The sequence below is a fragment of the Cyprinodon tularosa genome, unplaced genomic scaffold, assembly GCF_016077235.1.
Source record: "Cyprinodon tularosa strain WSP-4 unplaced genomic scaffold, ASM1607723v1 ctg2, whole genome shotgun sequence".
NCBI lineage: Eukaryota > Metazoa > Chordata > Actinopteri > Cyprinodontiformes > Cyprinodontidae > Cyprinodon > Cyprinodon tularosa.
In genome coordinates, this window is record NW_024038733.1 from 2,430,747 (window position 1) to 2,456,020 (window position 25,274).

General features: G+C 36.1%; 3 protein-coding genes across 3 annotated transcripts; 2 read left to right on the top strand and 1 right to left on the bottom strand.

Annotated features, from left to right (window-relative positions):
* Positions 1 to 1,175: 1,175 nt before the first annotated feature.
* Positions 1,176 to 4,592, top strand: zgc:92606 (uncharacterized protein LOC100000242 homolog). The gene is made up of 5 exons (XM_038284312.1): positions 1,176 to 1,361; positions 3,631 to 3,720; positions 3,866 to 3,944; positions 4,105 to 4,223; positions 4,376 to 4,592. Exons 2-5 carry the CDS (start codon positions 3,631 to 3,633, stop codon positions 4,439 to 4,441), a joined length of 354 nt encoding a protein of 117 aa, XP_038140240.1. The 5' UTR covers positions 1,176 to 1,361; the 3' UTR covers positions 4,442 to 4,592.
* A 1,367-nt stretch (positions 4,593 to 5,959) lies between these two features.
* On the top strand, positions 5,960 to 13,708 carry si:dkey-26c10.5 (uncharacterized protein LOC563797 homolog). Its single transcript, XM_038284521.1, has 8 exons — positions 5,960 to 6,086; positions 6,196 to 6,294; positions 10,892 to 11,053; positions 11,133 to 11,237; positions 11,490 to 11,606; positions 12,777 to 12,928; positions 13,017 to 13,114; positions 13,325 to 13,708. The coding sequence occupies exons 1-8, from the start codon at positions 5,999 to 6,001 to the stop codon at positions 13,449 to 13,451; spliced, it is 948 nt and encodes a 315-aa protein (XP_038140449.1). The 5' UTR covers positions 5,960 to 5,998; the 3' UTR covers positions 13,452 to 13,708.
* trpv6 (transient receptor potential cation channel, subfamily V, member 6) lies at positions 13,328 to 24,559 on the bottom strand. Its single transcript, XM_038284310.1, has 17 exons — positions 24,466 to 24,559; positions 24,172 to 24,319; positions 23,970 to 24,067; positions 23,754 to 23,876; positions 21,798 to 21,938; positions 21,542 to 21,640; positions 19,586 to 19,761; positions 19,368 to 19,514; positions 19,205 to 19,284; positions 18,980 to 19,115; positions 17,841 to 17,927; positions 17,673 to 17,749; positions 17,422 to 17,587; positions 16,964 to 17,030; positions 16,607 to 16,875; positions 16,410 to 16,516; positions 13,328 to 14,232 (listed from the first exon to the last, which is right to left on the bottom strand). Exons 2-17 carry the CDS (start codon positions 24,300 to 24,302, stop codon positions 13,983 to 13,985), a joined length of 2,154 nt encoding a protein of 717 aa, XP_038140238.1. The 5' UTR covers positions 24,303 to 24,319; positions 24,466 to 24,559; the 3' UTR covers positions 13,328 to 13,982.
* Positions 24,560 to 25,274: the final 715 nt, after the last annotated feature.

Here is a 25,274-nt window from a genome sequence, read left to right on the forward strand (position 1 = left end):
TCTCATTAACGTGAACAAACTGAAATAGATCAGATGGATAAGATTTTAACCAGTTCCTTTAATTCCTACAAAATATATATATAAAGTCTTTCTAAAAGAATATTATGATCAACTGTATCAAATGCAGCGCTGAGACCTAACAGGACAATTAGAGATACAAGTCCATTATCTGAGGCCATGACCTTTTTTCTTCTTTCCAAAATTCAATGGATGGTAGATTTGTAGATTTGATGACTTCTTTACAGCTCATTTAGAGTTATTCTGTGCCTGTTTGTTTGTTTTTTTATTTATAAATCTTCTTCTTTTCTAAACTTTCAGTTTAATGATTGGATGGCCATTACTTGTATAGAGGTTTAAATCTTACTGTGTCGTTTTAAAGCCTGTACTTGCTTCAAACATTTATACTTTATATTCTATCTGCTGTTTATTCTTTGTCTTAATGGTGTTTATTAATATCTGCAATAAATTCAAAGGCCTTCAAAGAATATTTGTAAGAATAAAGGGATTATATCACACACAGGTGGGATTTATTAGCAATAAGGACACCTATAAAAAAACAGTAGTGTTTTATATTGGGCTGTCAGACAATATTGGTTTTTGTTGCACTTCATGTATTGTTTTCCTTTAACGTCGCATTTTCCTAATAAAACCCAAACACAATGTATGTAGGGTATCCAGACATTTGAATTGAGAAAGCTTCCTGAAGAGGTGGCGAAACGTCTTCAAATCTTGGAAACCAAGTCCAGTGGATATTTTTTGAATTTTTACGGAATGACTATGACCTGGATGACTGAGAATCTTCATCAGCATAGGGTAGAAAACGTGCAAAACAGCCGTATTTACATTCAACTTTGACAGGGTGTTGTCTGTAGGGCCTGTGTGTTCAGAACAAACTGTAAACAGCTCATTTAATAAAAAAAAAGGAGACAAATGTACACGCCACGCACATAGCTCGCTTAATAGACGGCAGTGAATTTACTTGGATCCGCTACTGGTCCTCCTTCCTGCCAATTAAGGAAAACAGGCCGTAGCTGCAAGAAACAAGCGGACCTGTTTAACCAATCAATGCACAGGATTCCACACACATCTTTACTCTAACAGGACATTTTGCTGTCAATCATTTACCCCTTCTGTGATTGGCTGTTTTTATCCCAAGGGGCGGGCATTGATATGTTGTTTTTGTTCTGCCGAGAAGAGCAGTCGACATCTTTGAAGAAAGGTTTTGGGTATCATGTTGTGACATTTTGGTGGCTTATAAAGTCATTGCCGCTGCGTTGAGCGACTTCACAACAGAAAGGAACTCCAAAGTTTATTTGAATTTTTAGTTATTCTTCTTTTTTGCTGTTGTTTTGCTCTTAAAGGTACGTGAGCTGTATTTTTTGTGAATAATCTTCGGTCGTAGCTGCTAGCTAGCACCACGAACTTAAACATTTGCAACCTTCAACGAGAATCTGTCTATCAGATCAACCTGAAACTGGTTTGTGAGGATAAATGCATATAAGTTCATATTTAACAGGGAATTTGTAGGTAGGTCAACCTCAGGAAAAGAGCAAGCTATCTGATTTCATTGTTGTTGTTAGGAGTGACGTGGCGTCAGTGTACGATCATCTCCGGGAAACTAAAATCTAGCTTCCTCCTCCCCACAACAGCCTGTGCCCCAGTTTTAAGGAGCCACTTTGACCCTTATGAGCTGGATGGGAAATGCACGCGTTTAGATCTGCTGGGGTTATTTCATTTGTTATGTTTTGGGCGGAGGGTCACTTCGGCCTTTTCCTCCTACCACCTTCCCTTCCTGCTTTAAATGTGGATTTTTAGCTTAGGTTTAGGCTAATCCGTTTCGTACCCACGTATGGAGTGTTGGTCATTTCGCACCTTAATGGCAATGGTTAAATTTGTCCCAGAGGGACGTTTCGAGCTTTATCTGACAACCGATTATTTGAATTAACTTTATATTTCAGTCAAATTTTGATAGTAGAAAATATTATGCAACTACAGTAAATTATATCTACAACCAGCAAGCTGATGGGTTTTTGGTTTATTATTAGTAATAATAATAATTGAACTATTGTTCTCACATTGGAGAAATTTACCCCTGCATCTAACTCATCATCTCTGACAGCAGTGGGCTGCCATCGTGGGCCGCCTGGGGAGCAGTGTGGGGTTAAGGGTCTTGCTCAGGGACCCAGAGTGGCAGTCTGTGGGAAAGGGGCTCAAACTCAGGACCTCAGGATTCCAAGCTCTAAGCCCTAACCACTTGGCCACCACACCCCCACAGTATTCATAATCATTTGTATTTAATAAAAAGTTCAAGATCATTTTTTGTGGTATGTCTTCAGCTTATTATAATTTTATAAGTGAAATATCCCAGGCTTGCAGCTATAAGACAACATTTATACACAAGAAAAAGGATTTGAATGGTCTTTATTTACCACAGCATATATCAGTTTAGCTTTGTTGTTTACTCAAGCATTTGATATACATGTTAATTAAAATTAAATTGTTTTACATCAAGCTTAATTTAATTGTACAATATGGTACTACATACTTTGTGTGAAATTGTTAAGTCACCTATTTGGCTTCTGATATTTGTTTGGGGCCATTGGTTTAAAGATTCTAACATGTCAAGATGTGAGACATGCTGGAAGATATCAATGGAAATCATATAATTGCTTCTTTTATATAAATCTAAGTACATAATAGTCCCTTGTGTTAAAGAGTCTCACACAGCAGATGACACATTTTGCAGTCCGACCTTTTCTGATGAAAAAATGTTTTTTATTTATTTTTTTACGAACAGTTTGGGGTATATATTTTTAAAATAAAGGATAGCCCCGCTATTTTTTTTTTTTTTTTTTTTTAACCAGCAGGTTAAATCCATGACTATATAAGATGCATAGCTTAGCAAAAAAGATAAATAAATCCTTGTTTGACAATTTGTCATAACTTAAATATTTGCTTAAAGAAACTTACTGTACTGCTGTATACACTGAAACAGGTGTTACAGAACAAGTTAATTGTTTTTTTTTTTTGTGCTGATTCTTAGTTATTGCTTTAGCTTTGCTTTAATTTAGACAAAATTTGGTACCAATCAACCTTAAAAAGTATCAAGTTAATGTACTGCAATCATGAAAATACAATGTTGATTTTTTTAATAGGGTGTGATCTTTTTGAATGCATATCTCAGATGAGAGTAAACTTAATGTGACTCTAATATGGAAATGAAGAGTCGTATAATTTATGCAGATCCCCACCCACAAAGCACGTTTTGTTATTAGAAGTGACCTGTGTAAATACAAAATATTAGCCATAGACCAATACTAATCCAATTGTTATGCATTTGATGGAAGTTTAGTTATGAATTTAATAAAAGTAATATCACATTACAGTTCAGCTGTCATTACAACATGACTATCCTATGTTGTTATTTCTATAGTATTGCATTGTAAATAACCTCTTCATAGAGTGTTATTAAAATAGTCCCATCTTCTCTAACAATAACTTTCTCTTCTGCCTGACATCATTCACAAACAGAGTACCCTGGTTGGGGTCAGGCAGAGCTCTTCCTCTCTTGTCTGATTTGTAAATAAAGCCATCGTTGTGGACTACATGTGTGGCTGTCCTGTGTTTCAGATGGGCAGTCAGTATCAGCGCTCTGTCCCACTGGAGGTGAGGAGAGCGGAGGGAGAAAGAGTTCGGGCCAAGCATCCTGACAAGATACCGGTAAATAAAACTAGAGCTTTTTTCTTTTTTTAAAATCGCCTTTGGATGTGATAGACGATGTCAATTTAAAAATGGGATTTTCATAATCTTTGAAGTAAAGAATGTAAATCTACTTGTTTATTTAATTTAAACCATAAATTTTCAGATCATTGTGGAGAGGGCCTCGAGGTCACGCGCTCCGGAGCTCGACAAGAAGAAGTACCTCGTACCCTCAGATTTAACAGGTGATAGCAGCACAGACAACACAAACTACAAGTGTTTGAATGCAAGAGCAATGTCTTCCTTTATTTTCACTTCCTCCCAGTCAAATGCAAAAAATATTTATGACCTTCGCTGACTGTCTTACTGATTGTTTCCTTCTGCTTTTCTTTCTTTCTTTTTTAGTGGGCCAGTTGTGCTTTCTGATTCGTCAGCGTATGTCTTTGAGACCAGAGGAGGCGCTCTTCTTCTTCGTTAACAACTCTCTCCCTCCATCCAGCTGTCCTCTCTCAACTGTATACGAGGTAACTCAAACCAAATCGAGGTTTTATTCCCATTATCTTCCTTTTAATGCACTCAAAGTTATTTCTGATTCTGCTTTTGTAAAAACTTAACCAGGGCTCACAGTTGTCCAGTTTGTAAGCTAATACTGATCCATTCTGTGCTTGTTTTGCAGGAGCACCATGAAGAGGACCTTTTTCTCTACATGACTTACAGCAATGAGAGCGTGTATGGTGCTTAAAGCAAAACAAAAGACTGAAAAAGAACCCAGAGGGAGAATGAGAGTAGATGAACTGAGACTGGAACGAAGATTTGACAAATATTTGAGACCTGCGCCACTTCTGAATAGTAGCTTTGACAAGTATTTGCAGTTTAAGTTGGAAGAAGGACTTTTTAAAGGGTAAAAAATGGGTCTCAAGTTCTATTTTTTTTTTTTGGCAGTATTTCAAGCTGAGCTTAATGCATTTATCAGCACTTCAAAGTTAATGCGGATTTCTTTCACAATGGGATGGGTTTTAAAATAAAAAGAAAACATGAAAAGAGTTATCAAAACTATGGAGAGAAAGCTCTCATTTTCTTTCTAAGACATCTGTATTTAATGCAAATAGTATTGTTTTTTTTGTAAATATCACAATTTTCTTTGCGTAAAATAAAGAAAACAAAAAAATTCTAATCAGTTTCTGTCTGTTTCAATCGTGCTTCAGTGCATGGTAAACACATTCCATTTGAACTTTCAGTGTCATGTTGCAATAACTCATTTCTCAGAACTAGTATACAATTGTGCATAAGGAAATAAATACATTTTTAGATTAGTTTATACATATTCAAAAGTGGCCTGCATTTTTTTTTCTTAAAGAACATCGACATTACCTTTGAGGAACATAATTTAGTGCAAGTAGAACAACAGGAATCTACAAATCAATATCAAATATTTAGCGATTCTTCACAAAATATTTCAGACTCATTCATTTTGCATGAAGAGAATCATTGAACCTTAAGTTCTCACCAAAAATGAATAGTTAGATGGCCATTAGATTACCAGACTTTGGCCAATTCTAACACATTCTAGTTGGCTGGCTGCTCAGTTCAGTAAACCTCAGTTCCAATACAAAGTTGTTTTGAGCTTCCTGAACAGCTTTTCCTCAAGGATATTCTTATGTATTTATTTTTCCTCATTCAGCTTCCTATCCCACTAACCATTAACAGCTTGTTCCATATTTGCAGTCAAAAACAACCCCCACAGCCTGATGCAGACACCACAATACATCACAGTACGCAAAGGGTTTTCAAGGTTACCTGCAGTTTTTTCTATGCAGTGTTTTGCAAGTATTAAACCAAAATTTTTTTTTTTTTCCACCAATGAAAATTTTACATTTTGTTATCAGAAAAAGAAATATGATGAATTGAAATGAATTTTTTTTTTGTGGGGGGCTAAGGAATTAATAAAAGCATATGAATGTAATTTTTCTCATCTGAAAAGAAAATCCAGCACATCATCACACATTTTAATTGAAGCCTACAAGTGAAGCACAGTCATGCCTTTGGTCTAGGGGAAGGGCTGAATAAAGCAAAAAGAAACTCTTTCTAAGGGGAAGTGGCGTCTTCATACAACTTAGTCACACTGGACATAAGGAACTATTTTTCTTTCACTATATCAGATCTTGATATCAAGTTATTTGCAACATGGTGTCATCTGCATTTGTGTCAGCACCCTGAAAAAGTTACATAACCTTCATTGTTAGCTGACCATTGACCTTCTGAGTAAATCGAAAGTTAGGGAATTAGTAGAGAGGCTGTCATGGAGATGCAAGAGATCCCGACGGAGAGCCCAAGAGTCCATGCAGAGGATGGAGCAGGTGAGCCGATGCTGGAGGTGATAACTAAAGGTGAGCAAGGTTTCTAGTTATTAATCGGGACATTGTTCAGGTGTTGAAATGAATGGTGTGGTGAACATTTGGAAGTAAGCTCCAGATGTGTCTGTATTTTTGTCTTTAGAGGAAGCAGAACCAGACCATTACGAACAACTGAAATGTCCAACTGAAGATGTTTACGTAAAAGCGTCTGATATTCATCCTATAGTCAAATCAAAAGAAGGTATGTCTGTATTTAGTGATTTAATTTGATTGCACAGTTAAAAACTAAATAGAAGAAATGAGCTTATGTTATAAAAAGAATTGTCTAGTTGTCCCTTAACCGACAACACACCTAACACGTGTAAACAGTCTGGATGCCTCTCAGGGATATATCAAAAATTATTTATGTAAAATTGGAACTAAGAAAGCAACTTAAAAAAACAAAAACATTTAATAAAGTTAAGCCTAGGACAGTATTACTGTTTGGTGACATTAGTTCATTTGAGTTTTTTCATCTCAAAGTTCAGTTTTTTGCCAAACAAAACTATTTCAATAGATTTGTATCTTAGCATTAAAACAATCCTGATTCATTCTAAACAGTGAAAAACAAGCATTCACATAATTACACATTTATTATATTTTAATGCCTCATTTTAAACAAAGATTAAATTAACGCAGATCAGTTTTTTTTCCAGAATATTTGTTCTAATACCAATTTATAGTAATAGTGATGAATTGAAGTGTAAAATATTGCGGCAGTCTAAAAAGGAACTGCAGTTAACTTCAGTTAAAAAAAAAAGAAGAAGAGAGATAAAAAAAAAAAAAGAAAAACTGACAAAACTCCAGAAAGTTCTTATTTCACGGAATCAGACCTCTTTTTAATAATCCTTTAGCCCTGAAGATATATCTTCAAAAGTACAATTAAAAATACTAACAATTGTGCTAATTGAATAACATTGTGTAATGTTCAGAGCTAAAGATTTTCTAAGTATACATAAATATTAAAATTATTTTATACAATAACATTTTACAATTTGAAATTAATTTGTCAAAAGCTGAATCTGTTGTAAGATTTGATTAGTTTATTATTTATTTGTTTTGTTTTTTTCTTCTAGAAACCATGATTTATTTTTTTTTAGCTTGTAAAGTTAAATAGTAAGAACATATTGCTATGATTCAGGTAAAGTGATTTAATTTGTCTCTGAAACCAGAGTTTCTTCACTGTGTATTTAGGATCCTTGTCTTGTTAAAATCCCTTTAGCTACAGAGTAAGTCACTATCACCACATTGCAAAAAGAAACAAAAGCATTTCCACACCATGAGGTTTCTTTTTGTTTTGTTTTTTTCCAACAGTATCCTGTCTGGCAATGTGGCAATAAGAATAATTGTCTTGATGCCAAACAGATTTTACTTTCACAAGTGGAGCAGTAGGGCTATTGCCATAGTGTTCCCGCTTGTTTCATGCATATAAATAGCTTTATTATAATTATGCAGGGAGTTTTACAGATTATATGGACACTGCAATGTAAATAGAACAGAAGAGGAAAAACAGAAAAAAAGGAGAAAAGATGAAAGAAAGAGGAGATAGAAGGGAGATAATGATAAAACATTTTCAGTCTGCTTCATCAACTGCAACGAGATGTAAAAAGAACAGTACAACCAACAGACATGGTACCAGACATACAATAAAGTTACACCTTGAAACTATCACTGAAGTTTTATTATTTAATCTGACATGTACTCTGTGTTACCTGAAGATAAGACCATGATGATTCTACTTCCTTTCTTCATTTATTTGATACGTTTTCTGACTGGTGAAGTGTACTACTGTTTAGTATGAGATCCCCAGGCTGCCTTGTAGTTTCACTAAGTGCCTTGAACAGGGCCACAACATAGAGGAAACAGCTCCTACAGCCTCATAGTCAACGGGGGTTTTATAGTGAGCACAGGAACAGAAGGAAGCAGAGCTACAAAGCCCAGGCTGAAGATTGCAGGCTGACTCAGAATGGACTGATGTCAACTACAGCTATTCAGTAAAACATAAGGTACATGTTAACTCAGATTCGTTTTATCAGGGTCTTGATGAAGGACCTTTACCTGAGCTATAGTTTATGTAAAATAGCCTGGTTATTGTATAAATGGTAGTAATCCTACCTGTGAGCTTCTAGCTGTGGTTGCAAAATCTGGCCCTTCAGTTGCCCTGATAGCTAAGCATTATCTCAATAAAATGTCATACGGTTCACCATATCTTAATACTGCAGACAGTGCGGTTCTATATGTTAACTGAAAAAAGTGTTGCTCTAAAAAATGAAAAAGCATAGTAAGTTTGTTATATTAAAAGGGGAAGGTTATTCTCCGTCTCTTAGATCATTTCTGTGCCAATTCTGAACAAATACTACTGGGGTTGTTTTAAAGGGGAACTATTATTTAGAAATAACTTATGAAATTGCAATTTTTAACAAATTACGCAAAATTATACATTTTAATCAGAGTTACATTTGGCCTTTTTATCTATATGATTACTAATGACAGTATTATTAGAAAATTAAGACAAGAAAAAAGATAAGAGTCTGAAAAAACAAAGAAGAAAGTATAAAGCTCCATGACAAATTTTAAACACCACAATTTTTACATAGCCTTCTTTTTTTCGATTTGAAGTGCTTAACTGTAAGGAGCAAATGTAATTATAAAATAATGTTTGATTTATTTTGTGGGGCGATTAAAGTACAAACAGTTTCTTTATAAGCTGACTGAGGGGTTGGAAAGATGGAATGGAAACAGAAAGTATTATGTAAGAGGGAACCTATTTAGAGAATCATTTTGAATAACATTTTAATCTAAATCTAAAAAAAAAAAAACTTTAAAGCTTTTATTAAATGTAAGAATTGGTGGCCATGGAGCTTAAGCTGTTGAACTCTAGAAATTCTTGTCAATTTAAATAAAGTAATTAACATAGATGATTTAAGAAGCCCGCCATTTTGTCCCATGGCAAGAAAGTTTCTCGAAGTTAGAGAATACCTTTTAGAAGGTGGAATGGGCAGAAAATTATATATTTGTTTCAAAATAAAATCATTAAATGTGTCACTGCCACCATTATCTCCCATTTTTGAATTTCACATTTGATACAATGTTAGATGGTTAATGTTATTACTTTGGCTGCTCCAAACTCTGGAGTCACTTGTTTACAGAACATTTCTCCATGGCTACACGGTCCAGTGGATCCACACCGCAACATCCAACACTTTGCATTGCACTTTGACATTTAGCACATGGAACAGCTACTTGGCCATGGAAACACATCAGATAAAGCTTGCTATGCTCTGGTCTTGAGCTGTTTTCAAAGGTGCATGATATTTAGATATATATGAGTCTTGCAGCAAGCACACTGGTCTCTTTCAGCTATGCCTTTCAGCATCCATTGACCACGCTCTGTGATTTAACATGGCCGATCATTTCCTGACTCTATTAACAGCTGACTCTTTGTGGTATTGCAATAAAGTGGTGCTGGTGAGGAAATGACAGGACTGAACTTATCGCACAAGTGGTGTCCTATCGTGGTACCACAGTGGAATGCATGAAGCCCCTGTGGACAACCCAATTCACAACTCTTTGTAGAGGCTCTCTGGATGCCCACTTGTTGGATATTATAGACCTGTGGCCATGAAATTAGTTGAAACACTTTAATGCAATAGTTTAGAGCAGAGTTCTTCACAAACCCCTACAGGGTGAGGGCTCATGAAATTCTGGTGGGATAAATTGCTAATCGTGTTACGTCTACACATCTACACAGTTACTAAAAGTCTGCATTAAAGCCTAATGACTGCAGAGTTCTTCATGAATTATTTTGTTGTATATCTTATGGGTAAAAATTAGATTGAAAACCCTCTTTGCTGAACAGGTTAAATCTTTGCTTACAGAAACTCAGCCACCCTACTGTTATCAACACTCTTGTCAGCACCCCTTAAAACTGACTGTTTAAACACTCTGGCTCTTTTAAATTTATCTTTATGATTTTCAATTTGAGGGATGAACCAATGCCTTTTGGTATTGAATGCAATATGGAGCAGTTCATTGCGTTAAATAAAGCCTCTTGACCTAATCCCTTTCTTTGGTCTTACCCTGAGAAAAACCTTTGGAGTTATAGTGGAGGATGTTCTTTTTCCGGGTGGATCATCAAAATAAGTGGTCCTCCTAACTATCGATCATGATATGTTTATGTAAGCCCGTTCTACGTGCTCGTCCCCATTTTCACTTACCGGTGGTGAGTCTGACATAGTGGAAAAATTGCAAATCTTCAGTTGTAAAGTAAGCCTGTATGAGCAATGCAAACAGCAACCCTTAGAGCGTGCACGAGGATAAATGGGCTTGGCAATGCTCTCGCACCCATTTAATAGCCTTTCCCTCGTATGAGTGGGTACATGGTTGTGCATGTGCATTTTTGTGGAGAGGGCGGATCTTTTCAAAAATTCCCAAAGATCCTCCACTATACCTCTAACTTAACCATTACCAGGACATACTTAACCCTTACCTAAAACTAAATTCAATTCCTACCTTAGCCCTAAATCTAACCCCTGGCAAACTAGCTTGTGAGGACCAGAAACATTTCCTAACAAATGTCTTTTATCATAACTGGACCTCACTTTGCTGGTAGAGTAAGAACAATGGATCTCATTTAGATGGCCAAACCGGAAACACGGATACTCTCTCATTCGTAGAGGAGTACAGGGCATTCAAGGACAAGCTCTGTGCAGCCTGAATAATAGAGAGATTACTGGGGGTTGTCATGGTGTTAGGGTAGGAGGGAGGGCTCTTTAAACTGCACCAAAGGCTGGCTTGAGTCAGCAGAGCAAGAAGCAGGAGGAGAAAAGAGCAAACAAGCTGCCTGACTTACAGAAGCAAAGTATTCCCCATGTACATCAAATTTTGGCGCAGCTATTTTAAGGATGAAAAAGAGAAACCGGATGAAGGCTCACTATCGGTTGAGCTGGAGGGGGAAAAAGGTAGAGCAGGAGTCTTTTTTTTTTTTGGTCCTGATGGTGGTCTTTGTAGTGCTCACTGACATTTGGTTTTCCTCTCCAGGCAAACAGGCTGAGAGGAATGCAGGACTGTACCGTCTGCCGTGTTTAATCCTCTCAGTTGTCTGTCTCATTCTTCTCATACTGGTCTGCATACTTGGTGTGAAACGTGAGTACACGACACCATGTATCTGCAACAAACGCGCATCTGAATCCTTTTCTTCTAGATTTAAAGCAGATAATTTGAGTTTTACAGACAGTCAAAACCTTGCAGGGTTTGTGAAGCAACATTTCATTCCTTTGATCCAGCTTTTGGTGATAATAATAAATCCCCCATGCAGAATGTTGCAAGCTGCAGAGATGCAGCTTGAGGGCATTATTCTTGCTCTTACAAGCCTGCCCACTGTGCTCTGTTTTGTAGTCCAAAATACAACCACAGTCTGCCCAGGAAATGGCAGATCTGAAGACCAACAGTGTCCTGATCCAGCATGCAGCATTGAGGAATGCCAGGACCGCTACCAAAACATTCCGTTCAAGCGTAAGGAGGAATATTTTCTGCATTGTTTACTATTGTTTTGGAGAACGTTTTTTATGTTTCAAGATAATCTTTTCAATTAAAACCTTAAAACAATGCTTTTTTTTTTTAAGGCAAAGTAGTTAAGTTATTTGTAGCTGCGTAGGGGTCCATACCTGAATCACTTTTTAGTTCTTTATTTTTTGTCTATTTTTAATTTTTAACATTCAAAGCAGCCATTTAAGTTTTTGTTTTTCTTTTCACTTTTTCCTCCTGACCATGAAAGCAGAATGCCCCTGACAAAAAGGGTAAATGGGACAAGTGAAGGACACAGTCTCAAACCTTAAAAAAAAACATCTGAAATAGATAAACAATACAGTATCTAAAAATCCTTTTGAGCTGCTTCTACAACCACAATCACCATTCTGTACTTTTGCAGATAGCAATGCTATGGGAGCCTTTCTGTCATCCAACATTTAGTCATTTTGGGTAATTTTTGGACAAACTTTGACAGTTTATCACTTAACTTTTAATAATTCAATCCAGGTTTTTCAGATTTTTATCAACTGAGACTATGAACAAGCATACTATAATATGGTCAAATACACACTATACAGCGCCACAGGAGAACAACAAATATAATGAATTGGTAAAAGCAGCTCTTCCTATGCTGAAGTTCTTCAAAGGTTCTATAAGATCTTGAGGACATCAGTTATCCACAGTCTTCTTAAGGTGATCAGATTTTCTGTCAAATTTACTTTCCGACTTTATTTATATTAATATTCAGAATTCATTCATATTTAGAATTCCATCCACCCATGCAAAAACCAATACTAGAAGAGAATTGACAGCCACCATAATGTCACCACTTCCTTTTTTCTCAGGGAAATGTAAATCTTTTTGGTGATGTTGCATTGTTATTTCTTTGCACACATAGATATTTAAATATTTATTTACTAACTTTTATTTTTATTTTATATACATTTATAAATATATGACTTATAAGCATAAAATATTTGGAAAGGGAAATCCTGCTAAACATCAAGGCTTATAGAAAAATTTCTGAAAGTTCTGAGGATCATGGAAATCTATATCTTCACATATGTACTACCATATTATTTTGTTGTTATGTTTGGTAAACGTTTTTAAGCTTTGCAGCTGTCTTGAACTTACCTGCCTTGTCTTATCTTGTAGATTTTGGCTGCCAGCAGTGTGCTACAGGGTGGCTCACCTATGGCAGGTCCTGTTTTTTTCTTTCCACCACCAGACTGACCTGGCTTGAGAGTCAGAAGAACTGCAGCGCCAGTGGAGGGTCTCTGGCTATTGTTACCAACAAGAATGTTCAGGTGAATCCCCCATAATTAACACTGCAAGCAGTTTGTTTGTTATCATTTACACAGTGCAAATCAGCCCTTTTTTCCTCTTTTGCTCTAGAAATTTCTTACACAGAAAGGGAATCTGAAGTACTGGATTGGACTGAGGCTTCATAACGCCACATGGAACTGGGTCAACAGTAATGCGCTGCAGCAGAGGTGATTTTGTGGAATATCTTAGACCGTAAATCCTTCCTTCCTAGCATATGTGGAAAAGTAAAAGAACAGTAACGCCTCAGAACAAAGTTCCCTTTTCAGCTTTGGTTCTATTTCACATTTGTTCTCAAAGAGAGCCACAACACAATATATTACTCCCCCCCAAAATAATGTTCATATTCATTCAGTTTAATCATTAACATTCTTTTTCAGTTATTGGATGGACCCTGTCCAAAACGAAGATTGTGCCTATCTCTACAGTGATGGTCCAGTTGAGAAGAACTGGGGCAGGGCTTCCTGTCTGGCTTCAGCCTACTTCATCTGTCAGCTGCAATTCTGAAGGAAATTGGGTTTCATCAAAGATCCTCTCCTCAGTAGGCAGATAATCGCTTTAGTTTGCATGACATACTCCAATCATATCCATTGCTTCTTAGACAGTGTAAATATTACATTTAAGGCCTGAATTTAATGTATGACATCACATTATATTTACTACTGAGTTTTATGGTTTGTACATCAGTATATTTGCTTTTACCAGCTTTAATTTAGATATTTTAATATTTTGTACTACAAATAAATGTCCTGCTGACTCATAAATGAATGTTGGTAATTTTATTTTAACAATCTTTTATTCTCGTATAAAAAATTATTTCTCTTATGACAGGTGGATCTTTCATTATATTTTATGCTGCATATATTGCTGCTACATATATTCCTATAATATATATTTGCAATAAAAATAACATGCTTCTCTATTGCTTAATACTGCAGGAATAATTGCACAGTTTACTACAAAGAAAAACATAAAAGAGATAAATGTTCAAGTCCATTTCTTCAAACAGTTTAGATTTTGATCAGGTAGAATCTCTTTTCAAACGTATCTGATGTCCTGCATCTCCCCTGGCTCCTCTTGCTCCATCTCCAAACCTAAAGCGCTGTTACGAATCATCTCCCAACCTGCCTGTGCCTTCCTGTTGCCATATCCTCTGTTTTTGGGTCGAAGCATTGGGGTTTCCTTCATTGTGTCTGACTTTTCATTCCCCTCCTTTTCATCCAGACTGGAGAAGACCTTGACGTAACGTCGCATTTTTTGCATCATTGGATCATTTCTATCTTCAACCCTGCAGAACAGAAACATCATTAAATGATATCCTGCAATATCAATCAGAATACACTCTGCATTGGAGATCACATTTTCAATATAAAAATATTAAAAAATCATTCTAATTTGAACCCCTTTCAATAGTTTGACTCTTCTTTAATGCTCAACTTCTCCAAGTCTGTTCAAAGTGGCTGTTCACAATGAACAAAAAATTTTCTCACTGTTGAAAGGGAATTTTCTTTTTACTCGATGCATGCTTCATTTTATGGGTTGCTGCAACGTCAATAAGACACTGCAAGCAACGGTGTACTGTTGATGCAATCTGCTTTGAATAATATCCCAAACTCGGCTGCAGTATTAAAAAACTCAGATAAATTTGGGATATATGTAGTTTACTTGGAAACTGTCTTTATGGTTTGACTGACAGAGTTCCTATCGCAGCAAATGTGAATGTCAACAGGAAAAACGATAAGACTGCTAAACATTATTGGACTCTCCTCTCGTCTCTGCTGGTGATTTAATGCCATTATTCTATAATATAAGCCAGCGCAATGGGACGCATCCATTACAAAGGCTCCTTAAACTTGGTACTGATAATTACCCAGAAATCCTAACTGAGTTAGTTTCATTGGACTGAATTTTTCTATATAATTTAAACCAGTAATAACTTTAAAAATAGGACAAGATGTGAAAAATTATTTTGAATTTGTTGACAAGTTTGAGCTTTACTATTAAAAGTTGTGTTAGGTGCAGTGCTTCAGTAAGCAGAAATATTAAACAACATTATAAAAGTTGTATGTTTTCCTTTTTAGCAAGAAAAAATAGGAAAAAAATAAATAGGAAATAAATGAAAAGATGACCTTCAAGACTCTTTCTATCCCTCAGGAATGTCATATCTATCTAGAGCATGTGGTTTGGGTATGTCTTGTCGAAAACAAAAGAAACAAATAAACAAGGCCTTATTTTAAAAATTCTGAAATCTGAAAATTCTGGTTCATATGTCAAATAAATCAACAAAAATGCAGGGACATACCGATTCTCTTTAATTTTCATGCAAACTTTCTGGAAACCAAAGGATTTTTTAAAATCCTACATGAATTCATGGTGTATATTTTCCTTTTTAAATTTTAATAAAGTTCGATATTCTTAATTTTTCCTCCTAAACAGAAACTCTTGTATTTAGGCAGAGATTCAAATATAAATAAAAAAAATACCAAAAATATATTGTTGAATTTATGAAACCCATTATTAGAGATCTCAGTATAATAAAATATCCATCAGGTTTCCTTATCAAATAAATCAAAGCCCATGTAGAAATTTTCAATGTTTGTTTTATTCAAATGCCACAATGACGTTTCTCTCTTTTGTCTCATTCACAATAATTACTAGAACTAATTATTTTTTTCTAAGCCAACATTATTTATTATACTTGGATTTTAAAGAAACAGCAACACAAAATACATTATTGTGAGGCAGAAAAAAACAAAATATGGTTTTGAAAGGTAAACCTTCTACCTCTGCAATAAAAGCCGCTATTATTTTCAAACATGTGAATAGAATCACATCTATAGTCTGATTCAATATTATTATTATTATTTGTCTGTGAAAAATTGTTTAAGCTCAGTTGGACTGAGTGGAAAGCGCCTGCAAACTGCATTGTTTCAGGTTTTGCAATCGATTTGTTGGGTTGTTGGATGCTTTTATCTGCATCATTCCTTGGAGCTCTGGACATATTCTTTAAGGGTCGTTGACCTGCAAGAGGGTAAACACCCATCCCTTTGTTTGGTCTTAGGCAGATTCTAACAGATTTTTATCTGGAATTGCTGTAGCACCACATTTCATATAGGGACGCTATACATGATGATATATCTAGTTTGCTTTCGACCACATGCTGTTTTGCTTTAAAAGGCTAGAAAGTTAAATTCTGGTCTCATCTGAATCAAAGATGTTTACAGAGTTTCATACGTGGTTTGTTAGGAGAACGACTTTCCCTTGGCTACTCTTTCACAGATCTTATAGCCATCATTAAAAATTATAAACACTGTACTGAATAAAGATCTGTTTGTAGATTTTTTTTTTTTTATTCCTTTTTTTTTTTAAATGGTCCATACCAGGTCTTTTACCTTTATAGCCCATTGACCTTCATAATCTGCATTTGAGATCTGAGTCTCAGCTGGCCGGACCACATTCTCTTACCTGAGATACCAGCGCTCCTTCAGGCCGAAGCTGAGCCCACACACGCCTAGCCGAGGCCACAAACAGCGGGGAAGCCTCCTCTCCAGCATCAGAGTCGTGGCTACAACCTGCACAACAAACACCCCCGCTGTAACAATGACACAGCAGTGTTGAATCAAAGCTGACAGGGTGATGACATGCAAGCACGCAACAGCTACCTGAGTCCTCCAGAGCTCGTCTCTCTCTTGGGCCACCCTCCAGTGTGTGTCGCTCATCATGGCAATCAGCAGGTTAAGCAGCAGGATGTAAGACACAACTGAGAAGCTGGCATGTAGCACATGGACGATGGGGGGTGTTATGAAGGTGTGATCCACAGGCAGGTCAATCAGGCCTACACTGAGCTCAAACTGGGAGAAGAGGGTGATGGGGAAGGAGTTGTATGCAGGGAGGGAATTGGGATCTTGGGTCATGTACACTATCCAAAGAGCTAAGAGAAGGGTTAGAAAAACCATTAGGTGAAAAAAATATATAGAAATATTTTAAAACCTTTCAAACAGCCAAGAATAAATACTTACAGGTGGAAAAGCCTATGAGCACAATGAAACTCAGCCACATAAACTTTGTCAGGTCTCCAAATATAATCTAAGAGGAAATGAGAGCAAGTGTAAGAAAAAACGTTTTCTTTTCATATTGCAACAGTATTGTATTGTCAATATCTCTTATATGTTAAGTTCTGCAAATTAAAATATGAAAATCCAAAATGATAAAATCATAAGATGCTTTTTTTGGGGGCTTGCCAAACGATAATAAACTGGATTCAGGTGTGGACTTTGACTTGGCCAATCAAAGACATGAATATACTTTGATTCACACATTCCCTTAGAGTTTTTTTTTCTGTGTATTTAAGTCATTTGCAGCTTTTTTCGAAAGATTTTCTCATAAAATTTGTTTCATCATCATGGCTAATGAGCTTTTATGTTTGAGCAGATAAGGTTTAAGAAACACAACCAAATAACTGAAATTTTTCTCTCACCTTCTGTATCATGATGACGTACGGACCGAGCATTTCAAACCCGCGAGCGAAGAACATGACGTTGCACCAGCCAAGAACCAGACACAGCGCCATCACCTCGGCCTCCCCCTGCACCTCGCAAGTTCTGAACACACACAGCAGCACCACCAAGCAAGCATAGCTTATTCTGAAAAAAAAAAGCAACAGAAACATTAGACAATATTCATATAAGTTATGTTTTTGTGTCTCACTGTAAAAGTTTTTATAATTACAATATAACATGGAAAGGTCCTCCTAGTGCTGTCTGGCCAAAGTAACGCTTGGCTCCAACTCTCAGTATATCAGGAATCTGTTGGTAAAATAACGTCGGTGAGGATATTTTTTAATAGACACAACTGTTGCATAAAAGCATAAAGATAGAACATGAGTCATGTGCTAACCTCCAGCACCAGGATGAGTAAAGCTCCCAGGACGCTGATGACCTCTCCGGCCAGCCGCACACTGTCCCCATAAGTCACATAACTGTCCTGAAGCAGGGACAGAAAAATACACTCTTCTGATTAACTGCATAGTTGAGAGATCCAAGTAAAAAAGTTGTACATAATATGATGCCCTAATACCATTTCATCAACATCTTGATCTGATTCACATATTTAGAGCAACATGAATACACATGCATGAAAATGTAATGGAACAATTTATTTATTACACACAGAGACTAATATTCAGTTATCAAAATATAGATTTTAACAACAGGTCAATGAATAAAAAATAGTATATAAAAAAGAAAAACCCTAACTAATATTTATCATCTTTGGATTTTTAGGGGTTATAGCTAATTGTGAAATGTTTGCACTTTTTAAAACAAGACCAGTTATTATAAAATGTAGGATTTTTTTTTCTTTACAGAATAACCATAATTTCAGTTCTCTTATTTGGGGGTTTTCATACACAAGTCATTTAACAGAAATTTTACATCGGAAACCTCTCCAGATATACTTAATCAAAATGTACTTAAAACATTTTGAGAGATTATGGAAACCAGTTAATCCATTTTAAAACTGTTACCCACATTCTATGAGCAAGCTAAATGAACAGAAGGTAATTTTATTTAAAATGTAGAAAATCCACATCATACCAAATACCATGTCTAAATTAAAACATTAAACAAAATAAAATTGATCTTGTTCTTAACTATGAAAAGATTTTTAAACTCAAGGAAGAAGTAGTTAATTGTTAAAGTGTTCTTTCACTGCTGCAGAACTGTAGCTTTTCTTGACTAAGTCATATAAAGTGAACCCATCTAAACAGCAGTTGCCTTTTTCTTCCCATTTTGATTCTAAAACCTAATATTTGTGTGAAATCCTGCATTTATATAAAGAACTTTTATATGTGATTGAGATTTAAAATGTTTTTCTTTCGTTTTTATTACAGATATTATGATAATACTGCCAGAGCTACTGAATTAAGCTTTAGGCATTATGTAACTACACTATTAAGGTTTGCTTATGTTGAAAACTCTTAATTGTGTGGGAGGAAATTAAACTGTAAATGTTTGCAACAATCGAGTTCAACCCACATTTAGTGTCTTCTGAACCCTGATGGTTTTGTCCAGGTCTGTCTCTGTGTAGTTCCCATCAGCATCCTTTAGAGGGCGGAAGACACAGCACAGGGTGAAGGTCACTATGTACAGGAGGTACAGGAACAGAAGCAATCTGATGCAGGACAGGTGGAAACAAAAACGGTTTAAAACACAGCTTCATTATCTACATTTATCATAAACTACACACAAAGAAGAAATCACCTGAAATAATGTTTCCCATACAGGTTCCATTTCAGGCTGACCAGCTGCCTCACAGGAGTCACCTCCAGGATTCCCCTCGCCTTTGAAAAACAAGGGACCAAATCAGTTATTGTTTCCTCACCATAGCCTTCATATTAAATCATAAATTGTATCTGTTCTCTACCTCTCTCTTTTGGCTACCCACTATAACCTCCAGCACTGACATGCTGTCAGCCCAAGAGTCGATCTCTGTTAGGTCGTACAGGTGGGAGCTCAAGGGGCCCAGACTCCACTGGACGACACGCCTCTTATTAACTAGGTGCTGAAACACCTGAGAGAAACATGGAGAGTCAAACCTGCTCCAGCCTTATTTGAAGTCCTGTCACTGTGCTCCACACTCACCACGATGTTTCCCTCCTTGGCAGCTAGCTTGAAAGGTGTGAGGCCTCTGTTGTTGGGCACCATGTCAAGAGGGATGGACTGGTCCAGCTCTGCATCACGGGCCAATATGAGGTCAATGGCCTGGCAGGCTGTGGTCTTATTGGGCTGCAGAATTAAAACATGAAGCAGTGTGTTTCCTAAAAGATGAGATGCATGTAAATGAAATGTGAACCCAGCAACATAAAAAAATACAATAAAATATGTTAAACACTGTTCTGTCTGATGCTATGTCTACAGATTAAATATCCAGACTAAACCAAAGATTTTACTATTTTTTCATTTTTTTTTTTTTTACCTTTTTTACCCCTGAGATGTTGAAAAACAGATAAAAGTTCTTTGCTTTATTTTTGTTTGAGTAAATCTCCTAAATAACATTTTGGCAAGTTTAATTTACCTTAGGGCCACCACTGAAATGAATACATATTACACCCAGTTTAATCTAAACCTGAGATTTGATAAAACAATTAAATAATTCAAAATGTACCCGGCAACAACTTGCTACATTGATCAACCTTCTACTTTGATTACCAGTTTTAATGTTTGCATTGAAAGCTCAGTAAATCTAGAAGATTCTTCTAGAAAACTTTCCTCAACAAAACCACATTTGGGTTAAGGGCAATATAAAAAGTACTGCCCCTGGACCAGGGTCATTTGGGGCCATCATGCCAACTCACTTCCCATGTTTTCTACCATAAAAACTAATTTTACGCCCAAAACGTCATCAAGTTGAATGTTAGAGCTTTTTATAATTCCTTGAAACTTCATGGGAGATATATCAGCCCTATAACTTCATTCATTCCTGTTTAAATGACAGAGATTTTGCTGCTTTTTATAAAGCTTATTTCCATCACAGCACTTGGGTTTAACTTCTTAAAGCTACAGTGTGTAACTTTTAGCGACATCTAGCGCTCAGACTGCAGACTGCAGCAACATGATCATCTCCCCCCTACCGCTTCTCCCCCCCAACAGTACGGCGAGCGTTACGGGACAAAATGTCTTCCACGACGTCCGCATCCCCTACCTTCTCAAGTGATGAGGTTTGTTTATATAGATAATTTTACAGATAGTATTTCATTAGTCTGTGTAGGGTATAGATTTCATGTAGACTTAAGATAATAAATATACCCGTTATTTTTTCTACATCGTTGTGACATTTTGGCGATCTCGCAATCACTAGTTTGTTGGCTCTGCGCTGCCGTAGCGCAAAGATGTCAGCCTCCATGGCTGCGAGACCCGCTCCTATGTAATTATAAATAACGAATTCTAAGGCAACGCAAATATTAAGGTTAAGAGGCTGAGCTCGTAGATGATGATAAAATAACATAGGTATGTATAATATATTACATTTCTGACTGTATATCCCTGTAATTATTACACACTGTAGCTTTAAATATCTTAGATATTCCTCTGAGTCTAAGGGGGTTTCAGTTTAATTTTATATTTCAACAAATTTGCATGTATGGCTGTAGAAAGTTAGGTTGCAAGTGGAGCTCGAGTTTGTCTCTCCTACCTAATAAAAGCAAATAAACATTAAAGTATGTCTCCTTAAAAATATATATTTCAAACTCATCTCAGTTAAAGCTTTTGAAGGAGATAGGCTTGGTAGGCTTCATTTTACAGAAATCCTAGAGTCTGTGAGAATCATGACTTATATTCCAGTGTTATTGTCCAAAATCATTGTTTAAACTTCTTTATATTCTTTTTTATTAACTTGGCAAAGCTCTTTAGCAATCTGTGGGAAGTCAGCATAAGTCATTTAAATTAAGATAAACAGGTGAAAGTAAGTGTTCAGGGTGATCACACTTAAGAGGATGAAAGATTAGGTTACCATTGAAACACATCTTTACTGTTTTACATTTTAAGAAATTGTTAAAACGTTGTTGTTACTATATAATTCAATTATTTGGGACTTCAAACCTAGATAATCTTGGATCCTGGTGCTTGCCCCGGCATCAATCAGCATAGAGATGATTTCTTCATTACCAGCACAAGCAGCAAAAGACAGGATGTGTTCACCTGCAGAGCAAGCACAAAAGTGTAAAAAAATACATTAGATGTTTTTTTTGTCATATCGCAAAACAACACAGCAGTTTTATGTGCACAGACACCAAAAAATACTCCTCCAAAATATGCATCTCTTTTATAATATTGCTGTAAGATTGTGCTGACTTACCACAATACAAAAGTCCTCCTATCCTCTTCCTGAAATACAGACCGGTGACTCGAGGGTTGATTACGTCTCCTCCGCGGCTGATCAGGTGATGAACCAGGTTGAGGTTCTGATTCACAACAGCAATGTGGAGAGGAGTAATGCCTGTGGCCGAGATAAACAAAATCATACCAACTTTAGAAATTGGTAAAATATTAAAGAAAGGTTGGCAGGACATTTGATTCTAAAGGTTTAATTATCCAGGTCATTATTTCTCTATCCATTAGGTTTTATGTAATTGGATTTGAATCTGACTAAATGACCAAATGACTTGAACTGAATTTGGACTAATGTAGATTTTCTATTGTAAACTGGACATGTTTTTTCCTGTAGAGTACCACTAATGAAATTGGACTGCAACAGAGTTTGAACAAATTAATAAATAAATAAATATTTCTACTTTTTTACTTTCCTAGACTTGTATATTTCAACTTTTGTGTTGTTTTCCAAATTAAATAGTAAGAAAAGTAAAATATGTGTCAGTTATAGTTAAGCAAAATGTCATATACACCTTTGTATATACACCATAGTGTGATCACTAAAATTACTACTTTCCATTGTTTTAGATTGCTTAATTGAGATGTAGGAGAAAGTGGTTGAATAGCCAATGTTTTTGCTTAAAAAATGAAGTTACTTAGCACTCCCCCAGCTATTGCTTTGCACTGCTAGTCAGCTGGCTGCAATAGTAACCCCTTTCCATCCGTCTTCTTAGAATAATTTCTGCTTTCAAAAAGTTACTTAGAAGAAACTAAAGGGGAAGCACAAAGTTAACAAGCAACATTTCTGTTAAGCTGCAGACTTCAGGCTAGCTGCTGAAGCTATAATTCCTAAGTTTATAGCAATTTGTAACACCTCTGCAGCGCTATAAAGATTAGAACAACAGAGAGCTGTAACTTCTCTGTCAATAAGCAGTTAAAAGGAAGCTGCTATTGCAGGAGGTGTTTCAATACGAATTTATTCTATATTTCCTTAGTTTCTACAATACAATAGTAAAGTTTTACATATACATTATAAATAACAGCTGCTGTTTGTAAAGCAATTATATATAGTATTTATATATCAAATATTCATTATATAATCAACAGCTTATACTAGTTTACAATTATGAATAATTGTTCTATGTGGCTACATGTTTATTATTCTAACCAAGAAGTAATAAGGATTTTACTCAATGCTGACATAGGCCTACTGTGAACAATGCCTTAGGGAGTCTTTTGAAGAAATTAGATTTTTTAAGTGTTTTAGCCTGAAACCTTTTTAGCAAACATTGACACTAAATTAAAAATAACCTTTCTACCAAGATCGGTAAAAACCTACCAATTAAACCACTTTTCTCTTAAAAACGGAGGTTCTCCTTTCAATTAGCCAGCTAATTCCCAACAATGTGCACAAATGAAACTATTTCTAAGAGCACAGAAGGTTTTGGTGATTTTGATGCATGTTTAAGATTCCGCTGTTCCAGCAGGGTTAGCAGTGAGGATCATTTATACCTTTGGTGGAAGTGAAGCTTTGAACTAAAATGGCTTTCACTCCCAATCTGCATATCAATGGCCTTGTTATCATAGACAGTTGAAACTCATTCAATGAGCTCAGCTGATAAAACATCAGGTTTCGTTGTTTACCTCTTTCTTGTTTTTAAAGAAGAGGCTGTGAAAACAAATTTTTGGATAGTTTCTCTTTCATTTAGAACATTTTAGCAAACTTTTCTTTTCTAAAGGTTTAACCTGGCCTCTTTTAACATGTTTCTTACTTAAAAGCAGAATCATATCCTCTATCTAAAGATCCTGTCTGCAGTTTGCTTGCTTTTTCCTCTAACCATTTTGTATCAAGTTACATATTAATTGGTTTCACTTCCTTTTATATTAAGATTTTGACGTTTTGGTAATGTGCAGGTGTTTGGCTGTCTTTACACTCTCAAACCTTGAAATAGCTCAGATGTCATGGGCTCATTGATGAGTTCAGGAGCTCCGTCCATCAGAGCTACTGCAGCGTCCAGGTTGTCATTCATCACAGCAACGTGTAGGGCCGTCTCTCCTAAGGCTCCTGAGTTATATCAATAATTTTGACATCAACTCTGACATAAGACAGATAAAAGCTTACAGAAAGATTTTTACTTAGAAGAAGTATTTTTCTTACCTCTCTCAAATATGTTGGTGGAAGCACAGCTTAGGAGCTTCTTGATGCAACCAGCACTGTTGATTTTAGCCGCATAGAAGAGAGGAATGTCGTTTATGCTGCAAAATATTAGGAAAAACACAAAAAATTTTGCTTTTAATGCATATGAATTTTATCTTCTCTCTGGATAAAAAAACAACACATTTTTAGTGGCTTCAGGTACTTTTTTGTGTAGTAGAGAAATGTTTCATCCAGCATCTCATTCCATCCTTTTTTGTTCTGCAGGCGAAACCTTAGCTGGTTCCACCAATGGTTGAGCTCACTGGGAGCAGATCTAGCCAGAGACGGAGACATTGACTCCTGGTCTTTAGCTGGAAGAATGATATAAAAAGATTTTAATCATTTCCAAAAATAACCGATTGAGTTCCTACCTGCAAAGTATTTAATTAATCTGGGATTTATTTTAAATTTAAACGCAAACTGACAAGATCTTTAGGAATTTGAAAGTTCAGCTTACCCTAAAAATCAGGAAAAAAAATAGCTCCTCTTCTCTTATAGCTCCTCAGTCATAACCTTAAAAATCTGGACTCAGCACTTTGGAAATATCCTTGAGTGGGAGAGAATCCCTGTGGCTTTTCCTGTTATATATCACCCCAGAAAAGGAAGAGGAGGAGACATGTGGTGGGACTGGGAATGAATGGGCGGAGAGTGAACAGGTGAGGCAGGGACAGTGAGGTGGTAATGAGCAGGTAGATTTTACCAGATGGTCACTCAAATACCACAGAGAAAGTTGTGCTTTAAGCTCCAGCCTGCTTGTTGACCTGGAACGCCTTCATCATGCTGATTTGAACTTACAGTTATATTTTAGCGTATTTGGGAGTGAAGGGGCACTGCCTCCAATCTCTGAACTCCTAGTCACTATAGAGTGTTCCCACTTCTTTCAAAATTAGTTTTTTATAATGTAATAGTATAAGGCAAACAAAAGAGAGACATATATCACCTTCTGTTGCATTAATTAACTAAAAAAACAGATGAATTAGGGGATAACAAGAAAATATGTAATAACGTAGTTGGATAGGTTTACAAACCCTTAGAACTTAAGAATGTTTATGATTCTTTTTTGCATTCAGTCTTTTTTGAGTTCTCCTCAGGAATCAAAAATACCTTGGATTAGATTTTGTTCTCCTAGTTGGATCTTCTTGACCTCTCCTCTTTTGTATCCTTAACCCCTAGAACCCTACGGACCCACCGGTGGGTCCAGCTGCTACGTGACCTCGTAATTTTAACAAACCCCCAGTATTGATGTAAAAAACACATTTGGCAGAG